The sequence below is a fragment of the Pseudorca crassidens genome, chromosome 2, assembly GCF_039906515.1.
Source record: "Pseudorca crassidens isolate mPseCra1 chromosome 2, mPseCra1.hap1, whole genome shotgun sequence".
NCBI lineage: Eukaryota > Metazoa > Chordata > Mammalia > Artiodactyla > Delphinidae > Pseudorca > Pseudorca crassidens.
In genome coordinates, this window is record NC_090297.1 from 134,422,931 (window position 1) to 134,443,039 (window position 20,109).

Genomic DNA, 20,109 nt, shown 5'->3' on the forward strand with positions numbered 1-20,109 from the left:
AGGATTATTTGTTCTAGTCCTGTCAAAAAGGATGACCTCTTTCTGGTGATTTGGAGTCCAACAACCTGCAGTACACCAGCCCTTAAGTCACATGCCTGTGCAATAAATGCAGGTCTAGACCAGAGTCACTGTCAATCCCCAAATGCCCTGGAATACCATTGTGGTAGACTTGTTCCACTCTTACAACCATGTTGTTTGGTTGTGGTGTACTCCAATACCAAGTTAGAATATGTTATCCCTTTTATCAGCTTACAGCCTGCAATAGACTGGATGTTTGTGTCCTCCCCCCACCCCACCCCCCAAATTCATATGTTGAAATCCTAACCTTCAGTGTGATGGTATTAGGAGGTGATGGTATTAGTGTTTGGTAGGTGATTAGGTCATGATGGTGGAGCCCTCGTGAATGGGACTAGTGCCTTTATAAAAGAGACCCCCAAGGACTCTCTTCCCCTTTATGCCATGTGAGGATATAGTGAGAAGACGGCTGGCTATGAACCAGGAAGTGAGCCCTCACAAGATGCCAAATCTGCTGGCATCTTGATCTTATACTTTCCAGGCTCCAGAACTGTAAGAAATAAGTTTCTGTGGTTTATAAACCACCCAGTCTATGGAATTCTGTTATAGCAGCCTGAACTGACTCAGACACTGCCACTCTGTAAATTTCCAGCGAAAAACTGTATGTATCCCTAGTATGTATCCTAGATTTGGATTATACTGTTCAGTTTGTCCTCTACCTATCATTTCAAGATCAGTAACCAGTTGGAATACAGCACCTGGGTCTCAAGAGAAGATTTCTGCTGCTAGGACCTTGTGGACAACACTATCAACTCACCTAACTGGTCTCTGAAGAATTTGCCTTTGACTATTCATTATACCCTTTCACCTAGCACACAGTTTCATAGCAGCTTATCCCCATTATTCTTTCCCATTAAGCCCTCCTACCTTAACAGCTGGGAAGTACCTAAAGATACCGTAGACTACTCAAGCAGATCTGGAAGGTGCCTCTGCAAGGTAATGAGCAATTTAAATGTTGACTAGAGACAGACATCAGAGGAGACCAACCAATGGGTGATACCACAGACACTCAGATATATAGGCAAATCTGCCCTTGACAGAAAGAACCTTGCTAAAAGGAATTATTAAGGGTCATAAAGGCCCTTGTTGCATTACTACCCTGGCATTCACTTATTGTTCTGTTCCTGCTTCTGGTTATGCCTGAACCAGCATGGCCCTACCTCCTCCTTCATTGCTCTTGCCAACATTTGCCAACCTGAAATCAGGAACCATCCATGTGGGGGTGAAAAGTGACCAGCAACCCTTGATGCTACCTTAACTCCAATAAACCAGTACACTGGGATGGGTATGGGCCAACCCTGAAAATACATCAGCCCCATATTTATAGTGATGCTTCCTCAGATTTTAAGCCACATATACCAGATAAGTGTTTTTGTCCTTTATTTCTCTATTTAAAAAAAAGAGTCTCTATAAAAATAATTCCTTTTAAGTTCTTTAATTAGGTGTAAATTTTATATCCAGCCCAAGTACATCTCTTTTTCTTTCATTCACTCAGAAACACGGAAGTGTCACTTGCATGGAGAGTTGGAGAGAAGCCTGCATCTCAAGATTACAACAGAGTGTGATAAGCATAATGATAGGGACATGTAGAAAGGGCTGTGGGAGCAACAAAGACCTTGCCAAAGGGACCAGAGGGCATACAGAGAAAAGGACGTTTGAACTACATCTTCAGAAGTCAAAATTTAGCCACATATAGACTCAAAATTCTTTCCAAAGTAGAATGCTGGCTAAAGCTCTTTCCCATAATTACTCTGATTAGATGATCCACCTAAGCATGTTATATGGCTTCTCTGTCATTACATGATTTCACTGTCTTCTCGTGTGTTGCTGCATTGTGACTTCATACATTCCAAGGGCATTCCACATGGCAACCAAAGGGCAGGAAGTGAGGACAGAGGGCCTTGCTTAGGGCTGTAGCTGTTATATGGCAGCCCTCTTTGCAGTCACATTATCCTTGTTTCCTCCTATAACATGGGAGAGTCTTTCTTTTTAGGGTTCAGTGGCTCAACAGGTTTGGAAGGATTTGGTAAAGGGATGCTTCCTTGAGTTCTACTGCTTGGAGAAGACAGGAAATTTAGCAAGTCAAATGGCAAAGGTAAAACCACTGTGGAAGGTTTCTCTGTGGACAAGGATTGCAGGGTGTGGAGGTACCGAAGCTGAACAGCAGCTGGAGTGCCTGATAGAATCTCGGCTGCCATCCTCAGGGACTCGGACGCAGCCTTCTCCCCTTCCGCAGCGATCATCTAGACAAGGGATGTGAAGAAAAGCAAAGTGATTTTTCTTCTTCGCTCCATGAAGGTTTTAATCCTACTTAGCGTGACTCAACAAACAAGCACTAGTATCTACTGTGTGACAGGTGAGCAGACTATCTTTTGTTCTTAAGGATCTTGATTTAGGCAGAGAGATTACACTGTTAATTGTAATTTAGGGTAGAAGTTTTTAAGGGCCATGACAAGTATAGAGGAAGTGTTAGGGGAGTTACTATGTCTGGTGGGCCTTGGAAGAGTAGTAGGATTTTGCCATTTAGAGGAAAGGTGTCGCCTTAAAGTGGGCAAAGGGCACTGGACTCAGAGATCCAGAAGCAACTCTGCCCAGAGGACTGCCTTCCTCCTCCACCAAAGCTCCAAAGTTATCCACCCTCTTACATAGTTAGGGGTTTTTCTTTACCTACGTTCTGTTCTTTAAGGGAAATCCACCTCCCCTCCAGTCCTCATTTTCTCTTCCCAACACCCTTCCCGCCCACACCTCACTCGTCAGGAGCGGCCGGCAGCCACACCTTCTCCCTGGCATGCCTGAGTAGAGGCTATGAGTAGCACAGCCTTCTCTCAGCTCTGGCGTTGAGGGAATTGGGCCCTGATCGTGGTTGTCCCTCCAGAGCTTGTGCAGGGCTAGGGATACAGGTCGGGGTGTCATTAACCTAGAGGTGACAGGTGACTGATATTACCCAGGGAAAAATGCCAGTGCTAGAGAAGAGGGATGGAGCACGGGGAGATGCCTTTAGGGAGAGAGGGAGAAGGCAAGATTCAAGGAGCAGGTCACTGTTACCAATAATTCAGAGAGAGGGAGTAACAGGAAAAGAGACCTTACGTTGGTCAGTTAGGAGGCTGTTAACACACTTGAGGAGAGCAATTTTAATAGAGTGGTGTGGGTACGAGCCAGATTCCCCCCAGCGCCTGGATGAATAGGTGAGGAGCGAAGGGGAAATGTTCTCCACGAGGAGGCCTTCTTTTGGATTCTCTGGGGATCCTCAAGGAGCAGCCGTGCAGGAGGACGGCCTGCTCAGGGCTGGCTCACCCGCACTTTGGCCTGTCTCTGTGCTTCAGCCTCCACCGCCAGCGAGTGCTGCAGCCCGGCTGGCAGCCTCACATCCTTACTGAAAGAGAAAGGGCATGGGTAGGTAGGTGTGCAGCACTGCTTTTAGCAGCTGGAGCTTTCGTACAGACCTGCCACCTTCCCTGCTGTCATTTCATGACGCACAGCGAATCCTGATTTAGCAGCGTGTGTGGCCCCCGACCTCTGCGCAGACAGTGGGCAGGGAAGAGCAGCTTCAGGGCAGTGCCTCAAAGGCTGATTTTTCTTATCACTGATGCTATAGTAGAGTTATGGTTTTCTCTTTACAAGTGAAACAAATTTTGTGTTGATATACTACGAACATTTTCCCACTTAAAGTTTAATCTAAATCCCGGCTGTTAAATTTCAATAATGAAGAACAGCCTCGAAGAGCCGTACTATTAATAATGGGGGAAGTCATCTAAGTTTATAAAAGAGAACTGATTTTGAAAAGGGTAGAACTGACCAAATGAGAACAATACTTAATGTATTGCATGAAAGATACAAAATTGTATTTTCCCCCTGATTGTAACTATAAAAAAATACATAGATAGAAAAATGGGCAGTTCCTCAGAAAGTTAAATATGGAGTTACCATATGATCCAGTAATTCCACCCCTGGGTATATACCCAAGGGAAGTGAAAACACGTTCACACAAAAACTTGCACATGAATGTTCATTGCAGCATGATTCATAATGGTCCCAAAGTGGAAACAACCCAAATGTCCATCAACTGATGAGTAGATAAACAAAATGTGGTATAGCCAGCTGCACAATAGAATAGTATTCGACCATAGAAAGGAATGAAGTACTGATTCATGCTACACCATGGTTGGATGCTGAAAACATTAAGGTAAGTGAAGGAAGCCAGACTCAGAAGGCCACGGATTGTGTGATTATAATATTTATATTAAATTCCTGGAGTAGCCAAATCCAGAGAGACAGAGAGTAGATTAGTGGTTGTCAGGGGCTAGGGGTTGAGGAGGCAATGAAGAATTCCTGCTTAGTGGATGCAGACTTTCTTTTGTAGATGATAAAAATATTCTGAAATTAGATGGTAGTGGTGGTTGCATCACTCTGTGAATATACTAAAAACCACTGAGTTGTAATTTAAAATGGTTAAAAATGGTGAGTTTTATGTTATGTGAATTTTATCTTTTAAAAATGTTTAAATCCATAGAAATATGAAAGTAATTTGCCCAGATGTTACAGTGGTTATGTTATGGCTATGAGATAATAGGTAAATTTTTTTCTTTCTTCCAAATTTATGCCAATATGGCTACAGTACTCATTCAATGAAAGTAATTTTTCAAATAGAAGTTTTGAATAAAACCTAAATATCTCCCTTTATCATATTGTTCTTCCTGGTTAATTTCCTACCCACATTTCTGTTCTCTCCACTTTGATTCCCCAAATACAGGTCACTGCATCCAAGGCAACCTGTGGAGGGAAGAGTTTAGATGTCAGTAAGAACCTCCAGGTGGGAGGAGAGCACCCCTATGCACCGATAGCCATTGCACTGAGAAAGCACATTTCTCATTATGTACTTCCCTGTTTTGTTTTAACGTTATAGGGCCTTGCAAAAGTTGTTTAATTTGCACAGTGCCACTCAACAAATATTTGTGGAATTAAAGATGGTGTGGTAGGCTGACTAATGGCTCCTAAAGACATCCATGCCCTAATCCCTGGAACCTGTGAGTGTTACCCCAAAAGAGACTTTGCAGATGCAATTAAGTTCCAGGCTGTTAAAATGGGGAGTTTATCCTGGATCTTGCTGGTGGGCCCTAAAAGCAACTGCAAGTGTCCTTATAAGAGGGAAGTGGAGGGACATCTGGCTACAGAAGAGGAGAAGGTGGTGTGATGGTGGAAGCAGAGGTTGGAGTGCTGTGTTTTTAAGATGGAGGAAGGGACCATGATCTAAAAAATGCAGGTGGTCACCTGAAGCTGAAAAAGGCAAGGAAATGAATTCTCCTCTCAAAACCTCCAGAAGGAACCAGTCCTGCTGACTGACACCTTGACTCTGGCCCAGTAAAACTTCTTTTGGACTTCTGGCCTTCAAAACTGTAAGGTTGGGACTTCCCTGGTGGTCCAGTGGTAAAGAATCCGCCTTCCAGTGCAGGGGACGTGGGTTCAGAGTACTAGGATCCCATGTGCCGCAGGGCAACTAAGCCCGTGCGCCACAACCAAGAGCCTGCGCACCACTACTAAGACCCGATGCAGCCAATAAATAAATAGATATTTTTTTTTAAAAACTGTAAGGTTAAATTGGTGGTAGTTTAAGCCATCAAGTTTGTGGTAATTTGTTACAGAAGCAATAGGAAATAATAGAGATGGTATATTTGCTAAATTTGTTCTAAAATGCATTTATTAGAGAACCAAAATCTTTAGTCTCTCTCTCATATGATATTCTCTTCCATATGATATTCATTTACAGGTGCTTTCACTTCCTGTTGTGGCACGCATCTTCCCCACCTCCCCATCCCAGGAGTGGGAAGAAAATGAATTGTGTGTTCTGGAAAGGGGGGCAGGCCATGGAGCAATATGCGGGCCATACTCTTTTTCCTTTTTAACTTATTTCTGATGATTTCTTGGTGGCTAGATAAATAGTGCATTGGGAACCCTGATAAGACTAATTTAGGGGGTTGATGGGAGGAAGGAATGTTGAAAAAGACTTCATAGAGGAGGTGACATCTTAAAGAACAATATGATTTTGCCTGTAGGGAAAAGGGAAATATTTGGTACAGAGGAACAGCCTAAGAGCAGGCATGGAAGCATAGACTCACTGAACACTGGAGAAACACTAAGTCCGCTGGAGGATTAGATACACTGGGGGAAGGACAGCAAGAGGTGAGGCTACAACAGTTGAGTCATTTATCCGCTCATCCAAAAACCCAGTATCTGGCTGCTGTGTAACAGCCCCATGCCAGGTACTGAGGACAAAAGATGAATAAAATATGACCCCTGACATTATGGAGTTCATGGCATGGGAAGAAAAATATGTAAATGCATAAATTATAATTCAACATAACAAGGGCAAGCTTGTCTGGACCTTATCCTTTATCCTTTGGAGGGGAGGGATGAACAGGAAGAGAGGCTGAAGGGAGGGCAGAGGGGAGAAACGTGAGTGGTTTTTAAATTCCAGAGCAGAAACTCCCCTGTGTCTTCTTGTTCTAACTTCTTCTCCTTTCAGCTTCTCTTATTTCCTGAATTCTTCCTTTTTCCACTAGGATGCTAGTCCCAGTTTTATCAGTGATGAATTGGACACGTCACGAACATTTGGATACTTCATTTTCTCAGCTGTGTCTGCTCAGGCCCCATCAGGCACAATCATTATCAATGCCTTCGATCCTTAGTTCCTTCTATTGAGGTCTTCCTTCAGCCAGACTCGAGTCATAGCCTCCGAACTCAGTTCTGGGCTTGGGTGCCTCATGGCCTCAATGACAGGCTCCGTCACTGGTGGTAATTGCCGCCCGACTGGCCAGCTGCCTAGAATGCTGCTTTGTTCTCGTCTCTCTTCTGAATACCTTTGCCAGCTTGTCTTGGTAAGAAGTGAAGATGCCTACCCTGGTTGTGGGCAAGGTCGCTGAGCTTGCTGCCTGCGGCCTAGACGCTGCTGCTTGTGAGGCAGCTCTTGCTTTTCTCTCCCTCCTATCATTCCAACTCAATCAAATCTAGGTGATGGATTGGGTAATGAATCACATAAGGGTCTGTGACATCTTACCTCTTTTCATCTGAAAGTCTTATTTGAACTTATCATTATCTAACTTTGCTTGTTTCCCCAACTAGACTGTAAGGTCCCAAGATGCATTCCTTATCATCTCTGTGTCCCACCAACCCACCCTGTCCAGCCCCACCACCCCTGCCAGCTGCCACCCCCACCACCTTGTGCTATGTGGGCACTTTACAATGAGTCTAAAGCCACTTTTTGTTTTGAGAACAAAAACTGTGGCAATGACTGACTAATCAGCACAGATTGGTGCCTATGATTGGCTCAGGGTCAATTTGGCAACCTCTTAACTGTCAGCTCCTTACAGGACGGTACCTTTGAATGCATGGCACATGGAAGATTCAGTAAATGGCCAATGAAGAAAGGAATAAAAGATAAAGGGATACTTCAGCATACTTGGTGTTAAATTCATCTAAGTACCTTTACATCTTGTGCAATGCTCTTCCTCTCTAGAAGAATTTCAGTGAGGGATCGATGTGCTAGGAGACGCTTCATGGTGGTCTGCACAAGGAATTGGACCGCTTTGGACACATGAGCAAGACTGCTTAGGAGAAGAGAGGCATTTTCCATTCGGTAGTAGCAGATGGCGTCTATCTCCATTACAAACATGTCTTTGGTTACAACCTAGGCAGAAAAAAAATTTGGATGACAACCCTGATTCTTGGGTTCCTTTCCCACATGAGGATAGAGGAGCTAAATATGTTCAAAGGGTATTTTCTCAGCATAAGATGATGGTAAGAAGAAAGAGTAGTTGGCTCGCCCTTTAATCAAAATAGACGTGTTTTTTTTTAATTATGGAGTTTGTATTAAATACACTAAAGAACTCACAATTTCAAGGAATCTTATAAATCCTTTTGTAAAAAAAAAATCAGGAACAGTTTTCTTACATGAAAACATTCAGTTGATTGTATATCAGGTCTTTTAAAACCGATGCCAAAAAAATCTCCTAAAAGAGCAACATGTTCTGGGAAACAAGCGCTCAAATGTATTGAGTGTGCATCTAGAGGGCAGTTTGGTGATACATATCAAAAGCCCTAAAAGATGTATGTGCACAACATTTCCATTTTTAGACATTAATCACAAGGATATATTTCAAGGGTTTAGCTGCAAGGATATGATTCATAGTATTGCTTATTGTAATAAAAAAAGTAGAAATAATATCAACACTAGGGAATTAGTTAAGTAAATTCCAGTTACTCAATTAGTTGAGTAAAATCCATACGATGAAATGCTGTGTGTCTGTTTAAAACAAAGAGGTAGAAACATAGGTAATATATGAAAAAGTGATAACAATAGATTGTGAAAAAAGACATGTTGCAAAATAGTATGTATGATGTGATATATATATACACAAACAAATGCACACACATATATATGTCTGAAACTACAACCACATATATAGAAAAGTCTGAAAGGATACATTCTAAAATATCAACTCTATGGGTGATAGGGTTAGGTATAAGTTTTACTCCTTTTTATATTTTATTATATAAAATAAGCCTTTTAAAAGTATATTATTTTTATTCACATTTCCATTTACCAGAAGAAAGAATGAGAAAGAACCTCAGACTGAAAGTGGGAGACAGTTTAGGAAAGGCTTATAAATCTGAATCAGTAACAGGGAAGTCTAGATGTTATCTCTACATTTAACTTTTAATTGTGGTAAAATACACAAAACATCAAATTCACCATCTTAACCATTTTTAAGTGCACAATTCAGTAGTGTTAAGTACATTCACATTGTTGGGCAACCAGTGTCCAGAACTCTTTACATCTTGCAAAACTGAAAACTGGTGAACAATTCCCCATTCTCTCCTCCCGGCAGTCCCCGCAACCATCATTCACTTTCTGTTGCTCTGAATTTCACTACTCTATGTTCCTCATATAAATGGAATCATACAGTATTTGTCTTTTTGTGACTGGCTTATTTCACTTGGCATACTTTTCTCAAGGTTCAGCCATGTTGTAGTATATGCCGGAATTTCTTTCCTTTTTAAGGCTGATTATTATTCCATTGTCGGCATATACATTTTGTTTATCTATTCAGCCATCAATGGGCATGTGGATTGCTTCCACCTTTTGGCCATTGTGAAAAAAAATGATGCTATGAGCATAGGTATACAAACATCTCTTCAGTACCCTGCTTTCAATTCTTTGGCATTTATACCCAAAAGTAGAATTGGTGGATTATATGGTAATTCTATTCTTAATTTTTTGAGGAACTGTCATACTGTTTTCTACAGTAGCTGCACCATTTTACCTTCCCACCTACAGTATACAAGGGTTCCAATTTCTCTACATCTTTGCCAACACTTATTATTTTCTGTTTTTTTCTTAATAAGAGCCATCCTGATAGGTGTGAGGTGGTATCTCATTGTGTTTTTGATTTGCATTTCTCTGATGATTAGTGATGTGGAGCATCTTTTCATGTGTTTTTTGGCCATTTGTATATCTGCTTTGGAGAAATGTCTATTCAAGTCTGTACTGAAATGTGTATTCAAGTCAAGTATATATACTATCTACCATATATGGAGGACAATCTGCTTTACTCAAAGTCATCTGATTTAAATATTAATCTTATCTAAAAAAAATACCTTAACAGCAACATCTAGATGTATTTGACCAAATATTTGGGTACCATGGTTTAGCCAGGTTGACACATAAAATTAACCATCACAAAGGCCTTTGTCCATTTTTAATTGGATTGTTTGTTTTCTTGTTGTTGAGTTATAAGATTTTATATATTCTGGATATTAACCTCTTATCAGATATAGTATTTGCAGTTTTTTTCCCATTCTGTAAGTTGCCTTTTCATTCTGTTGATTGTGTCCTTTGTTGTAAAGGAGTTTTAAATTTTGATGTAGCCCATATCTCTTTTTCTTTTCTACTTTTGAGCAAAAATAGTCATTTTCCTCTGGGCCAGAAGTGGTAGCTTGGCCAGGGAAAATGTAGAAAGAAAGCAAAATCCACCACTTGGCTTACCTCATGAAAGGGTATCTCCAAGGTTTGGAGGCGAAGGTCAACCTTGTGGTAGGTATCCAGGCAGGGCAAAAAGAAGAAAAGGCCTAGAAGAGGGGGCAGGGGAAGTGACAGGTGAATGGCTAGCATGGAGGCCATTTGGGGTTCACTCTTTTGGCGTCAAGTTGCATTGCTTTTCTTAGCCTCCAATTGCCCATAGAACTCCCCATATCCCACCTCCACCCATGGTGTGTTTGTTGTTACTAAGGCTACCAAATAATTTGTTGTTCAAGCTGGGGCACTTTTGAGGGTGAAAGGAGAGCACTATTATGACTTACACCAGGACAACAGGCATGAACAGGGATTATCCCCAGCAAAATGGGCTGTATGGTCACCTTGGTCATGGTGCTGACCTGTCCAGATATTGGGTTACACATCTGTCTCCTTCACTAGACTTAAACTCTATAACAAGAGCATCTTATGCATTCCCGTTAGCCTTAGTGCCTTTTAGGTGCTCTGTAAAACTATTTCTTGAATCCGTGTGTGTAAGAACTTTAGAGCCAGCAGCCTCCATGTGGTATTTCTTAAAATGTGAGCCCCAAAGAAATCAGAATAGCAACATCATGATACCAGCCTTCTGGTTGGCTAGTTAGTCCTCACCCACCCCATATAATGTATAGGGTCAATGTGCAGTCAATATTTTAGATTGATTTATTGAGATTTTCTGAGAGACCATTGGACACTGTAGGCTTGTACAAGAGCCAAAGCTTTGTTGGAATCAGCAGTACCTCAAGCACCCATGATCTCCCTGAGGAGCCACCCAGCTACTAGCCCTTCTCAGACCCAATCGAGAAGGATACCAAAAACTAGAACCAGAACAAGGCAGTCCCTGTTCTGGAACTACAGGGTCTGGTTCTGTTTCTGTGTGAACCAATCTGTTGGCTCTGAATCTTCAAACTGATTTGTGTCTCCTAGTCTGGTGTCTATTCTCTATCTGTTTCTGTAGAGCTGGCTTGGAACTTGGACCCTTTCCAATCTGTGCACAGTGGGACTTTGCTTCTTCTCATGTCTTTCTGGATTAGCTCTTCAAACCCCAACTATTAGACTTTTCAAACTAACGATACTTCTATCTGTGCCCCATAATCAGCTTGGACTTCTGGATACAAACTCTGTAAGACTTTAAGGTCCTAGAGACTAGAGACCATGTCTAATTCATCCATCTTCATATCCTTTGTAGTTAAACAATGAAACACGGGAAGTGCTTAATCTATGTTTCTTAAATTTCCATGAACTGAAGGCCAATTTGTTACTTGGATGCTGAACTTTGCCTATCTAGCCTGGTGTGTTCTGATTCCCTGGATCCTGAACTAGCTCAGTTTTGCTCTGAGAATTCACAGGACTCAGACCACTTACATGTTCTACTCAAACCAGTGCCTGGTCTTAGGTCCTAGCCTACTTGCTACTCCAGCCAGCCTGGCCCTGGCATTCAGCTTTTTGCATCCACTCTCTCTTTTGGTCACTGTGACCTGGTAGTAATGCTCTCTGAAGAATTTCTTAATAACCTGTGTTACAAGTAACAGATTGAAAAATGAAGATATCATGAATCAAGTTACTTCATGTAATCTGAGGGCTGTATTACAAACATGCATGGATTGAAGAAATTGGCAAGTCTCTGGGGGGTAAAAAAGATCATTCTTACCAGGGCCTTTGGCTCTTCCAGGAAGCAGATGTCCCAGTCGGAATATAATTACTCTCTCATACTCCTGTATAACCTAAAGGAAAATTTAATACTTTTGAATCACTCCAAGAGATTAAAATGAAGTCTTCAGAAGACCCTGGTGTGAGAGTGATCCTAGGTATCAGAAATCTTTGGCTTTGAGAACCAAGAAAAAATTTCTGTTAATACTTACATTTCTAAAATATATACTTAGTAAATGAAGAATTTCAGAAACCAATGAAAAAGTATAAAATTTTTGAGACTGTGGACAGAATTTTGATCAGAGAGTCATGGTTATCTAAAAAATAATTGGTTCCACCAATCAAAGTAGTCACAGCATATTTCATCTTGTATATTGCTGTGACTGATGCATTATGAGCTTTTACATGCATCACTCATTAGCTATTTACAGACCTTACGGCAGCCATGCAGGTGCTCAGATCACCCTTCAGGAAGAGCCTGTAGCCAACTATATGTTGTCTGTAGGAGATACACTTTCTATTTACATATACAAATAGGTTGAAAGTAAAAAGAGAAAAAACTATACCACACAAAGAGTAACCAAAAGAGAGTAGGAGTGACTATACCGATATCAGACAAAATGAAGTTTAAAACAAACACGCAAAAATGTTATTAGTGATAAAGAGGGACATTGTGTAACGATAAAATGGCCAATGTGTTAGGAAAGTATAACAATGGTAAACATATATGTACCTAAAAATAGAGTTCCAACATATATAAAACAAAAACCAAAAGAACTGAAGTTAGATATAGACAATTCAATGATAAAAGTTGGAGACTTTACTATCCCACTTTCAATCATGGATAAAACAACTAAACAGAAGGTCAACAAGGAAAGAAAAGACTTGAACAACACTATAAACAAACTAAACCTAACAGATAGCTATGCATAACTCCACCCAACAATAGCAGAATACATATTCTTCTCAAGCACACATGAAACATCTCCAGGACAGACCATATGCTGGGCCATAAAAAAAACTCAATAAATTTAAAAGGATTGAAACCACACTAAGTATATTCTCTGATTACAATGGAATGAAATTAGAAATTGATAACAGAAGGAAATTTGGGAAATTCACATATATATGGAAATCAAATCACACACTCTAAAATAACTGATAGGTCAAAGAAGATATCACAAAAGAAATTAAAAAACACTTTGAGGGACTTCGCTGGTGGCGCACTGGTCAAGAATCTGCCTGCCAATGCAGGGGACATGGGTTCGAGCCTGGTCCAGGAAGATCCCACATGCCGTGGAGCAAATAAGCCTGTGTGCCACAACTACTGAACCTGCGCCCTAGAGCCTGCGAGCCACAACTATTGAAGCCTGCGTGCCTAGAGCCTATGCTCCACAACAAGAGAAGCCACCACAATGAGAAGCCTGTGCACTGCAACAAAGAGTAGCCCTGGCTCACTGCAACTACAGAAAGCCCGCACACAGCAACAAAGACCCAATGCAGCCAAAAATAAATAAAAAGTAAATAAATTTTTAAAATGCTGTAAATTCAGAACACAATGATAAATAAAGTTTATTAAAAAAAACAAAACACTTTGAGATGAATGAAAACAAAACCTCAAGGTACCAAAACATATGGAATGTAACTAAAGTAGTGCTTAAAGGAAAATTTATAGCTGTAAATGCCTATAACAAAAGAGAAGAAATATCTCAAAATAATACCCTAATTTTCTACCTTAATGTACTGGAAATAGAAGCACAAAGTAAACCCAAAGTAAACAGGAAGAAGAAAATAAAGATTAGAGTGGAAATAAATGCAATAGAAAATAGAAAAGCATCAGAGAAAATCAACTGACCCAAAAGTGGGTTCTTTGACAAGATCAACAAAATTGACAAATACTTAGCGAGACTGACCAAGAGAAAAGAGAGGAGATTCAAATTGCTGAAATCAGGAGTCAAAGAGGAATGACAGAGACATCACTACTGTCCTTACAGAAATAAAAAAGATTATAAAAGAAAATATTGTGAACAACTATATACCAATTAGTAACAGGTGAAATGGACAAATTCCTACAGAGTCATAAACTATCAAAACCGACTCGAGAAGAAAAAGAAAAATGAAAAAGACCCAGAATTAAAAGATTGAATTAGTAGTTTAAAATTTTGCCACAAAGAGAAGTCCAGGACCAGATGGCTTCACTGGCAAATTCTGCCAAATATTTAAAGAGGAATTAATACCAGTTCTTCACAAATTCTCCCAAATAATAGAAGAGGAGGGAAATCTTTCCAACTCATTCTCTGAGGCCAGTATTACCCTGATACCAAAACAAGACAGTGATATCACAAGACAAGAAAACTACAGACCAGTATCTCTCATGAATATAAATGCAAAAATCCTCAACAAACAACCAGCAACTTGACTCCAGTAATATATAAAAAGGATTATACATCATAACCAAGTGGGACTTATTCTAGGAATACACAGTTGATTTAACATCCAAAATTCAATGAATAAAGGGCAGAATAAAGGGCAAATACCATGTAATCATCTCAATGGGGGAAGAAAAGGCATTTGACAAAATCCAACACCCTTTCACAAAGACGAAGGAGAAGAGGAAGGAGAGCTTGTGTGGGGAGTGAAATCGGCCACAGCCCCGGCAGCATCTGTAGCGTTCCAGCCAAGGACATGCTCTTCCCTGACAGCTCTGGCCAATGACTAAGAATGGCAGGGATACAAGGGCTTGGCCATTTCTGCCCATTGTGAGACTCATCTATGAGGCAAACTTTGCTCTGGAGCTCCCTTTCAGTCTGGCCAAGACTTTCTTGGAGGTATCCCACAGTCTGAGGCACTCTGTCCAATCCTTCCTTCCCCTTCTCATATCAGAGGTGTCAGATCTGCATCATCCTCTGAAGGTTTTCCCTGCCTACTCTTATTCTCTCTCCCCTTAATCTTTCACAGACAATGCCACCCCATAAATCTCTTGCACTTCTAATTCCATCTTGGTATGTGCTTCCCAAACTGACACAGGTCTTCATTTACTTCAGGGACAGCCATGTGTAACCACCTGTGGGCCCAAGGTAATTATCATCTGTGGTCTATAGAAGCTGCCTGAGAAGTTTCCTGGAGGTGTCAGGAGTAGGCATCATGACCTCTTCTGGGCTGGTCTTTGTGTTATAGAGTGTCAATGAACTAGACATAGCTCCTGTCCTGAAGGGGCTCTCAGTCTAATGGCAGCGATTGTGTATCCACAAATATTATACATGTGGTAATTGCTAGAATTGATGTGAAAGTAGGATGACACGAGAGCATCATCGTGTCATGTCGAAGGGAATGACAGTCTGGAGGAGTCAAGGAAGGCTTCACAGTTATCTCTGAGCAGGTATAAAGAGTAAGAGCTCTCCTGGAAGGTGAGTGGGAGTGAAGGCATTCCATGCAGAGCAGACAGCACGTACCAAAACACAGAAATGAGAGTGGACATGGTGCAGTCAGTGAGAGGCACCAGGAAATTACTTATTGGGTCCTCATGGAATCTCACCTTTATGCAGAACCAGATAGAAAAAGGGAAGGTCACAATGATGAAGAGCAGGGATGTGAGGACAAGAAGCCACTCACAAGCCCCTAAACTGGAAGACTTGGTACCTTAAAAAAAAAAAAAAAGCAAAAGAATAATTATATTGGAACTTCACCATATTCACTGACTAGCACCTCTAGTCCAGTCCTTGGTATTAGGGTCAGAGCAGTTTGCTGACTTTGCTGGAAATAGGAACGAGCTGGATATCAGCGTGGTCAGTTCCCAGAGCCGAGGGCACGGTCTGTGTGAAGGGCTTTGTGGGCAGATGGAAGGTGGAGCAGGCTCCTGGAAAGGCAGTGGAGGGTACACTGGAACAACCACAGAATCTGGGCAGAAGGTCTGGGTTCTGGTTCTGGCTCCACCATTTTCTGTCCAAATGACCTTAAGCAAGGTACACAACCTCTCAGTTTCCTCATCTATTCAAGGAAATGCTATTGCATAACTATTTCATAATAACTATCTCGTGGAATAGCTCATATCTCTGGCATAAGAATGAAATGACATATAAACATAAAAGCACCAAACTGTGTTTTTTTACACGTCTGGTGTTGTCATTTAAAACTCATGTTTACCTAGTGGTAACTGCTACAAAAGTACTTTTTCTATCTGAGCCCCTCTTAAAGAGGTACCTTAAAAATACACGATCAATAAAATTGCTACAAAATAGATTTATGTTCCAAAGGCTCTTAGCATTACAAAGGTTCCATTTAAGTCTTTATTTTTCAGTGTGAAAAGCAGATTGCTGTCAAGTTTGTTAGACACGATTGGCTTTACTTTTGAGCTATCCATTTCCAACTAGACGACAGAAGCTGTGCTCCTTTTATATGCATGTGCCAAAAAGGCATACACACACACACACACACACACACACACAGCCATACTTAGGTGATATTTCCTTAGTATCCTCTAGAAGTATAATTTTGAGAAAAAACAGGACCCTTTGTCCCTCTCTGCATAGTTTCTTCTATTTGAAGTGGTTCAAACCACATGTGTCCAGAGGTTCATCTTCCCTGAAATTACAGCTCCATCTACCACTTGCCCCAATATCTGAAATTCCTCCATGAGAGCCCCTTTGGCTTCAGGTGTGGATCTTTAGACAGTCTTTGAAAATCACCTATATGGGGTAATATTAGCCCATTTGTGCCTATAAAAAAGTGATATGGAACTGGAGTTCAGGCCATCCAGGTTGCTTGGGTGATAAATGAAATGGTATCAGGGAAAATTCAGTCTCAAGGACATAAGCTTCTTGGGGCCTTGTCTTGTTTAAACCGTGTCCCAGGACTGGAATAGTGCCTGACACATACAGGTGCTCAATAAATACTTGTTGAATGTAGGAAGGAAGGAGAAGTGGATACTGAAAATGATTTAAATGTAATGGTTATAGAAATCTCAAGAATTTTAATCCACAGGTACTAGAAAACTGGCCAAAGGGATACTATTTGTCAGTTTAAAAATCTTATAGAGGAATAGGTGACTAAAATTAGAAATGGTGAAAAGTCTATTTTTAAGGGATGGGAAGGAAATGGATAACTAATTAGTAGGCCTGAAAATGTGATTTCCATGCTTGCAAAATAACTGGAAAGGTCATCACCAAATTGATGTGCAGATTACTCGAAGAGGGCAGATATACAAGCTGCACCAGCACAAAACCAAATTCAGTGCTAAATGCCAATGTATGGCAGTTCCTAAATGGTGTCCCACGGAACACTAATCCTCCAGGGTGCTCCACAAAGCAAGTGTTCCTGGAGCAAACAAGTTTAGGAAATATTGTGTACTGTATCCCACTCCTGGAGCTTCCCAATAGTCACTGGCATATTGAAGCTAGGAGAATCCCTGCAGCAAAGAAGCATTCTTTGCTTTGTTTAACCTAGTATTTCCCAAACATTTGACCAGGCGATATCTTCTCCAAGCAATTTCATGTTCTATGGAATTTATTTCTCATGCAACCTACTCTGGGAGATGCAGTTTTGGGAGAGGTGTTTCTATCAACATCATATTAGTTTTTGCAATATTCTTCCCTAAGAGCAATAACAGTGTTATTGCCATGTTTGCTAGCTTATAAATATATTTCATTTGCCAGTGGTAACCATGGTAAGTAAAAATAAATAAATGCACATACCAACAAAATTTATATTTTATAAGTGAAGAAAGTCCTCAAAATTCCTTCATACCATAGTTAGGGATGTGAACAGAAAACTAATATGTATACCCAAATCTAACTTGAAGCTTTACTCACAAAATATTATTCTCTTAGAATGAGTTCCTTGAATATCCAATTTGTTTAGTGTAAGTGAATAGTGAAACACTACATGTTAAAGCAGGAAGCGCCTTGAGATACGACAGTCTGAGAATCCTCAACATTTCAGTAAAATGAAGCTTCTCTTAGTTTCTCCCAAATCTTAGGTAGCCTGGCTGTGGGAGTGTGGTACTAGTGAGAAGGAGAGGGGATGTTGATATGTCTGTTCCCCTTTCCTCTGGGAGCCACAGAAACCTCCCAGACAAGGGCTCAGCAAGGGTGTCTCATCCTTAATGGGCTCATCCATTGCTTGGGGGGGGCCTGAAGCTCTAGTCACTTTATAGCTGAACAGACTGAGTGAGGCCCACAAGGCCTCAGCTAGTTGGTGACAGTGCTGGAACCATGACCAGAAATCAGGGGCAGCACCCTGCAAGGATGGGCTTTTCAATAAGACTGTTTTATTCTGGAATGCTGGCTTCTGCACTTCCCACCTGTAGATCTTGGGCAAGTTATTTAATTTCTCAGCATTTTTTCTCATCTGTGACACGGGAATGATAATACTCAGTAAAACACCTAGCATGTGCCTCGCACACAGTAGGAGCTCCAAAAATGGGGCTCCCTTCCTTCCCTACCCCACCGATGTGGTCTGAAGCACAATACTTACAGACCTCTAACATCAGCACTACTGTAGCAGTGAATCCAATAACCCTTTAATGACCAGAAGTTTCTGACCCATGAAAGGGCATCAGTTAGGCAAAACAGCATTAACATGGTCAACACAAACTACATCCCAATTGCTGGAATCTTTCTCAAGTCATAGCTTTCAGTGCTACAGCATATAGGGCAGTGCTGGTAGCCAGGAGATGTTAAAATTTCATAGTCAGCAGAAAGTAGTATAACACACTATTCCTTATTTACCTTCCTTTAAACCTCCCTCACCCTGAAATTAAGGTGTAATGAGTTTTTTCTTCCACTCATTATAGAAAGGATTGGAAGCAGATAAATTTGTTCCTAAGAGTTCCTTCACCTGCAGAAGCTAAAGAGACACCTTTCCCTGTGATTCCCTCCCTTTGGTCTAACTTGCCTCTTTTAGCTTGCAAGGGTGTTTTTTTTTTCTTTCCCTCCAGGCTTTGCGCAAGATAAGTGCTTTGAGTGTCTTATCTCATTTTATCCTCACAATTACCCTCTGAGGTGCGTACTATTGCTGTCCCCATTTGATACATGGTTAAGTCCCTGACTATGATCAAATAGTTAGCTAAGATTCAAACTGAGATCTAGCTTTTCTCTACTTGGCTCTGCTGCCTCTACTTTTTAGAAAGTATGATCACTGCAAAGTGTAAAATACTTTTAGGAAAGTCTGATGAGGAGAGGAGAATAAGCTACATAGTTGCCCTGAACCATGTTGATTGGTCCCCAACCTGGATCACACTCCCTCCCACCTCCCATCCTTGGCTGACCCCTGAGAACAGTGGTATTTAGCTGATGTTATTTGTATTTCTTCTGATGCATTTTGGTCTCCACCACTGAGGGGTCGGTGGGTCCTAGCTCGCGGCTTTCATTTCCTGGGAAGCTGAGCAGGTCCAGCAGGCTGCTCTGGCCTCGGAAGCTCTCAGTGCGGTGCCTCATTGCACCTTAATTGACATCCCTTGGGTACCACTTGGAAAGGCCGCACCCCCTCCCGGGGCCTCAGCCTGACCGCTGTACCTTCCTCAGGCCGCTCGCTCTCCAGCAGCGCCACCACCTCGGTGCCCTCCTCGCCAGAGCCCCGGACCTCATCCACGTCCACCACGGTGGCTGCAGGCGCTCGGGGCTCACCCGGGCTCCCTGCCCGCCCGAGGGCCGACTGCTCCGGCCCGGCGTCCCGGCGCCCGCGGCCTCTGCCGCCCCTCTCGGCCTTCGCCCTCTTGTTCTCTTTGTGGGCGGACCCGCTGCCTCTCCCGTGGGCCTCTCTGGAGGAGCTCCGAGCCCTTTTCTCCATCCTCAGAACGACCGAATCCAGGAGCGCAGTTCCTGCAAAGTCGCTGGCAGGGATGCGGGGCACGTCCCCGGGGGACTATAATGACCTTGGGCGGGGGCGGGACCTGGGCGGTGGGCAGGCGGGGCTCTGCTCGGGGTGAAACCCGGCAGCTGTTTCTCAGGAGAGCTGTGGACGGGGCGCGCCACCCCTGAGACTTGGTGCCACCTTCAACACTGAGTTTTTGTGAAAACCCATATGCCAATTTATGGCGTTTTAAAATGTGTTTCTAGAGACGAAAATTTGAGCTGAAATACTACGGAGGCCCGCAAACCGCTGAAGGTGCGATGGCATTTTGCTTTATGATTTGTAAATATCGTATAGAATGGGGTATGTGGTCCTCGCTTAAGACTAAAGAGCTTACGGGAAATAAAAGGTCGTCCAGTTAGGGTAACTTTAAGGTAAAATTAGAAACTTCTCCCCAAGCAACCCCGTCTTCTCCCTTAAGATCTTCCCAAGGTTACCTTTCCTCTTTCTCCTAATTTATTTTATATCCTGGC

At 41.9% G+C, this 20,109-nt stretch overlaps 1 protein-coding gene and 1 long non-coding RNA gene across 2 annotated transcripts; one reads left to right on the forward strand and one right to left on the reverse strand.

Moving 5' to 3' along the window:
- Positions 1–1,494: 1,494 nt before the first annotated feature.
- On the reverse strand, positions 1,495–19,603 carry NPHS2 (NPHS2 stomatin family member, podocin). Its single transcript, XM_067728784.1, has 8 exons — positions 19,300–19,603; positions 15,324–15,427; positions 11,790–11,862; positions 10,115–10,197; positions 7,553–7,756; positions 4,790–4,845; positions 3,370–3,448; positions 1,495–2,318 (listed from the first exon to the last, which is right to left on the reverse strand). Exons 1-8 carry the CDS (start codon positions 19,571–19,573, stop codon positions 2,040–2,042), a joined length of 1,152 nt encoding a protein of 383 aa, XP_067584885.1. The 5' UTR covers positions 19,574–19,603; the 3' UTR covers positions 1,495–2,039.
- Positions 2,017–5,752, forward strand: LOC137219750 (uncharacterized). The gene is made up of 2 exons (XR_010941231.1): positions 2,017–2,431; positions 4,826–5,752. It is a non-coding gene; the product is annotated as an uncharacterized lncRNA (long non-coding RNA).
- Positions 19,604–20,109: the final 506 nt, after the last annotated feature.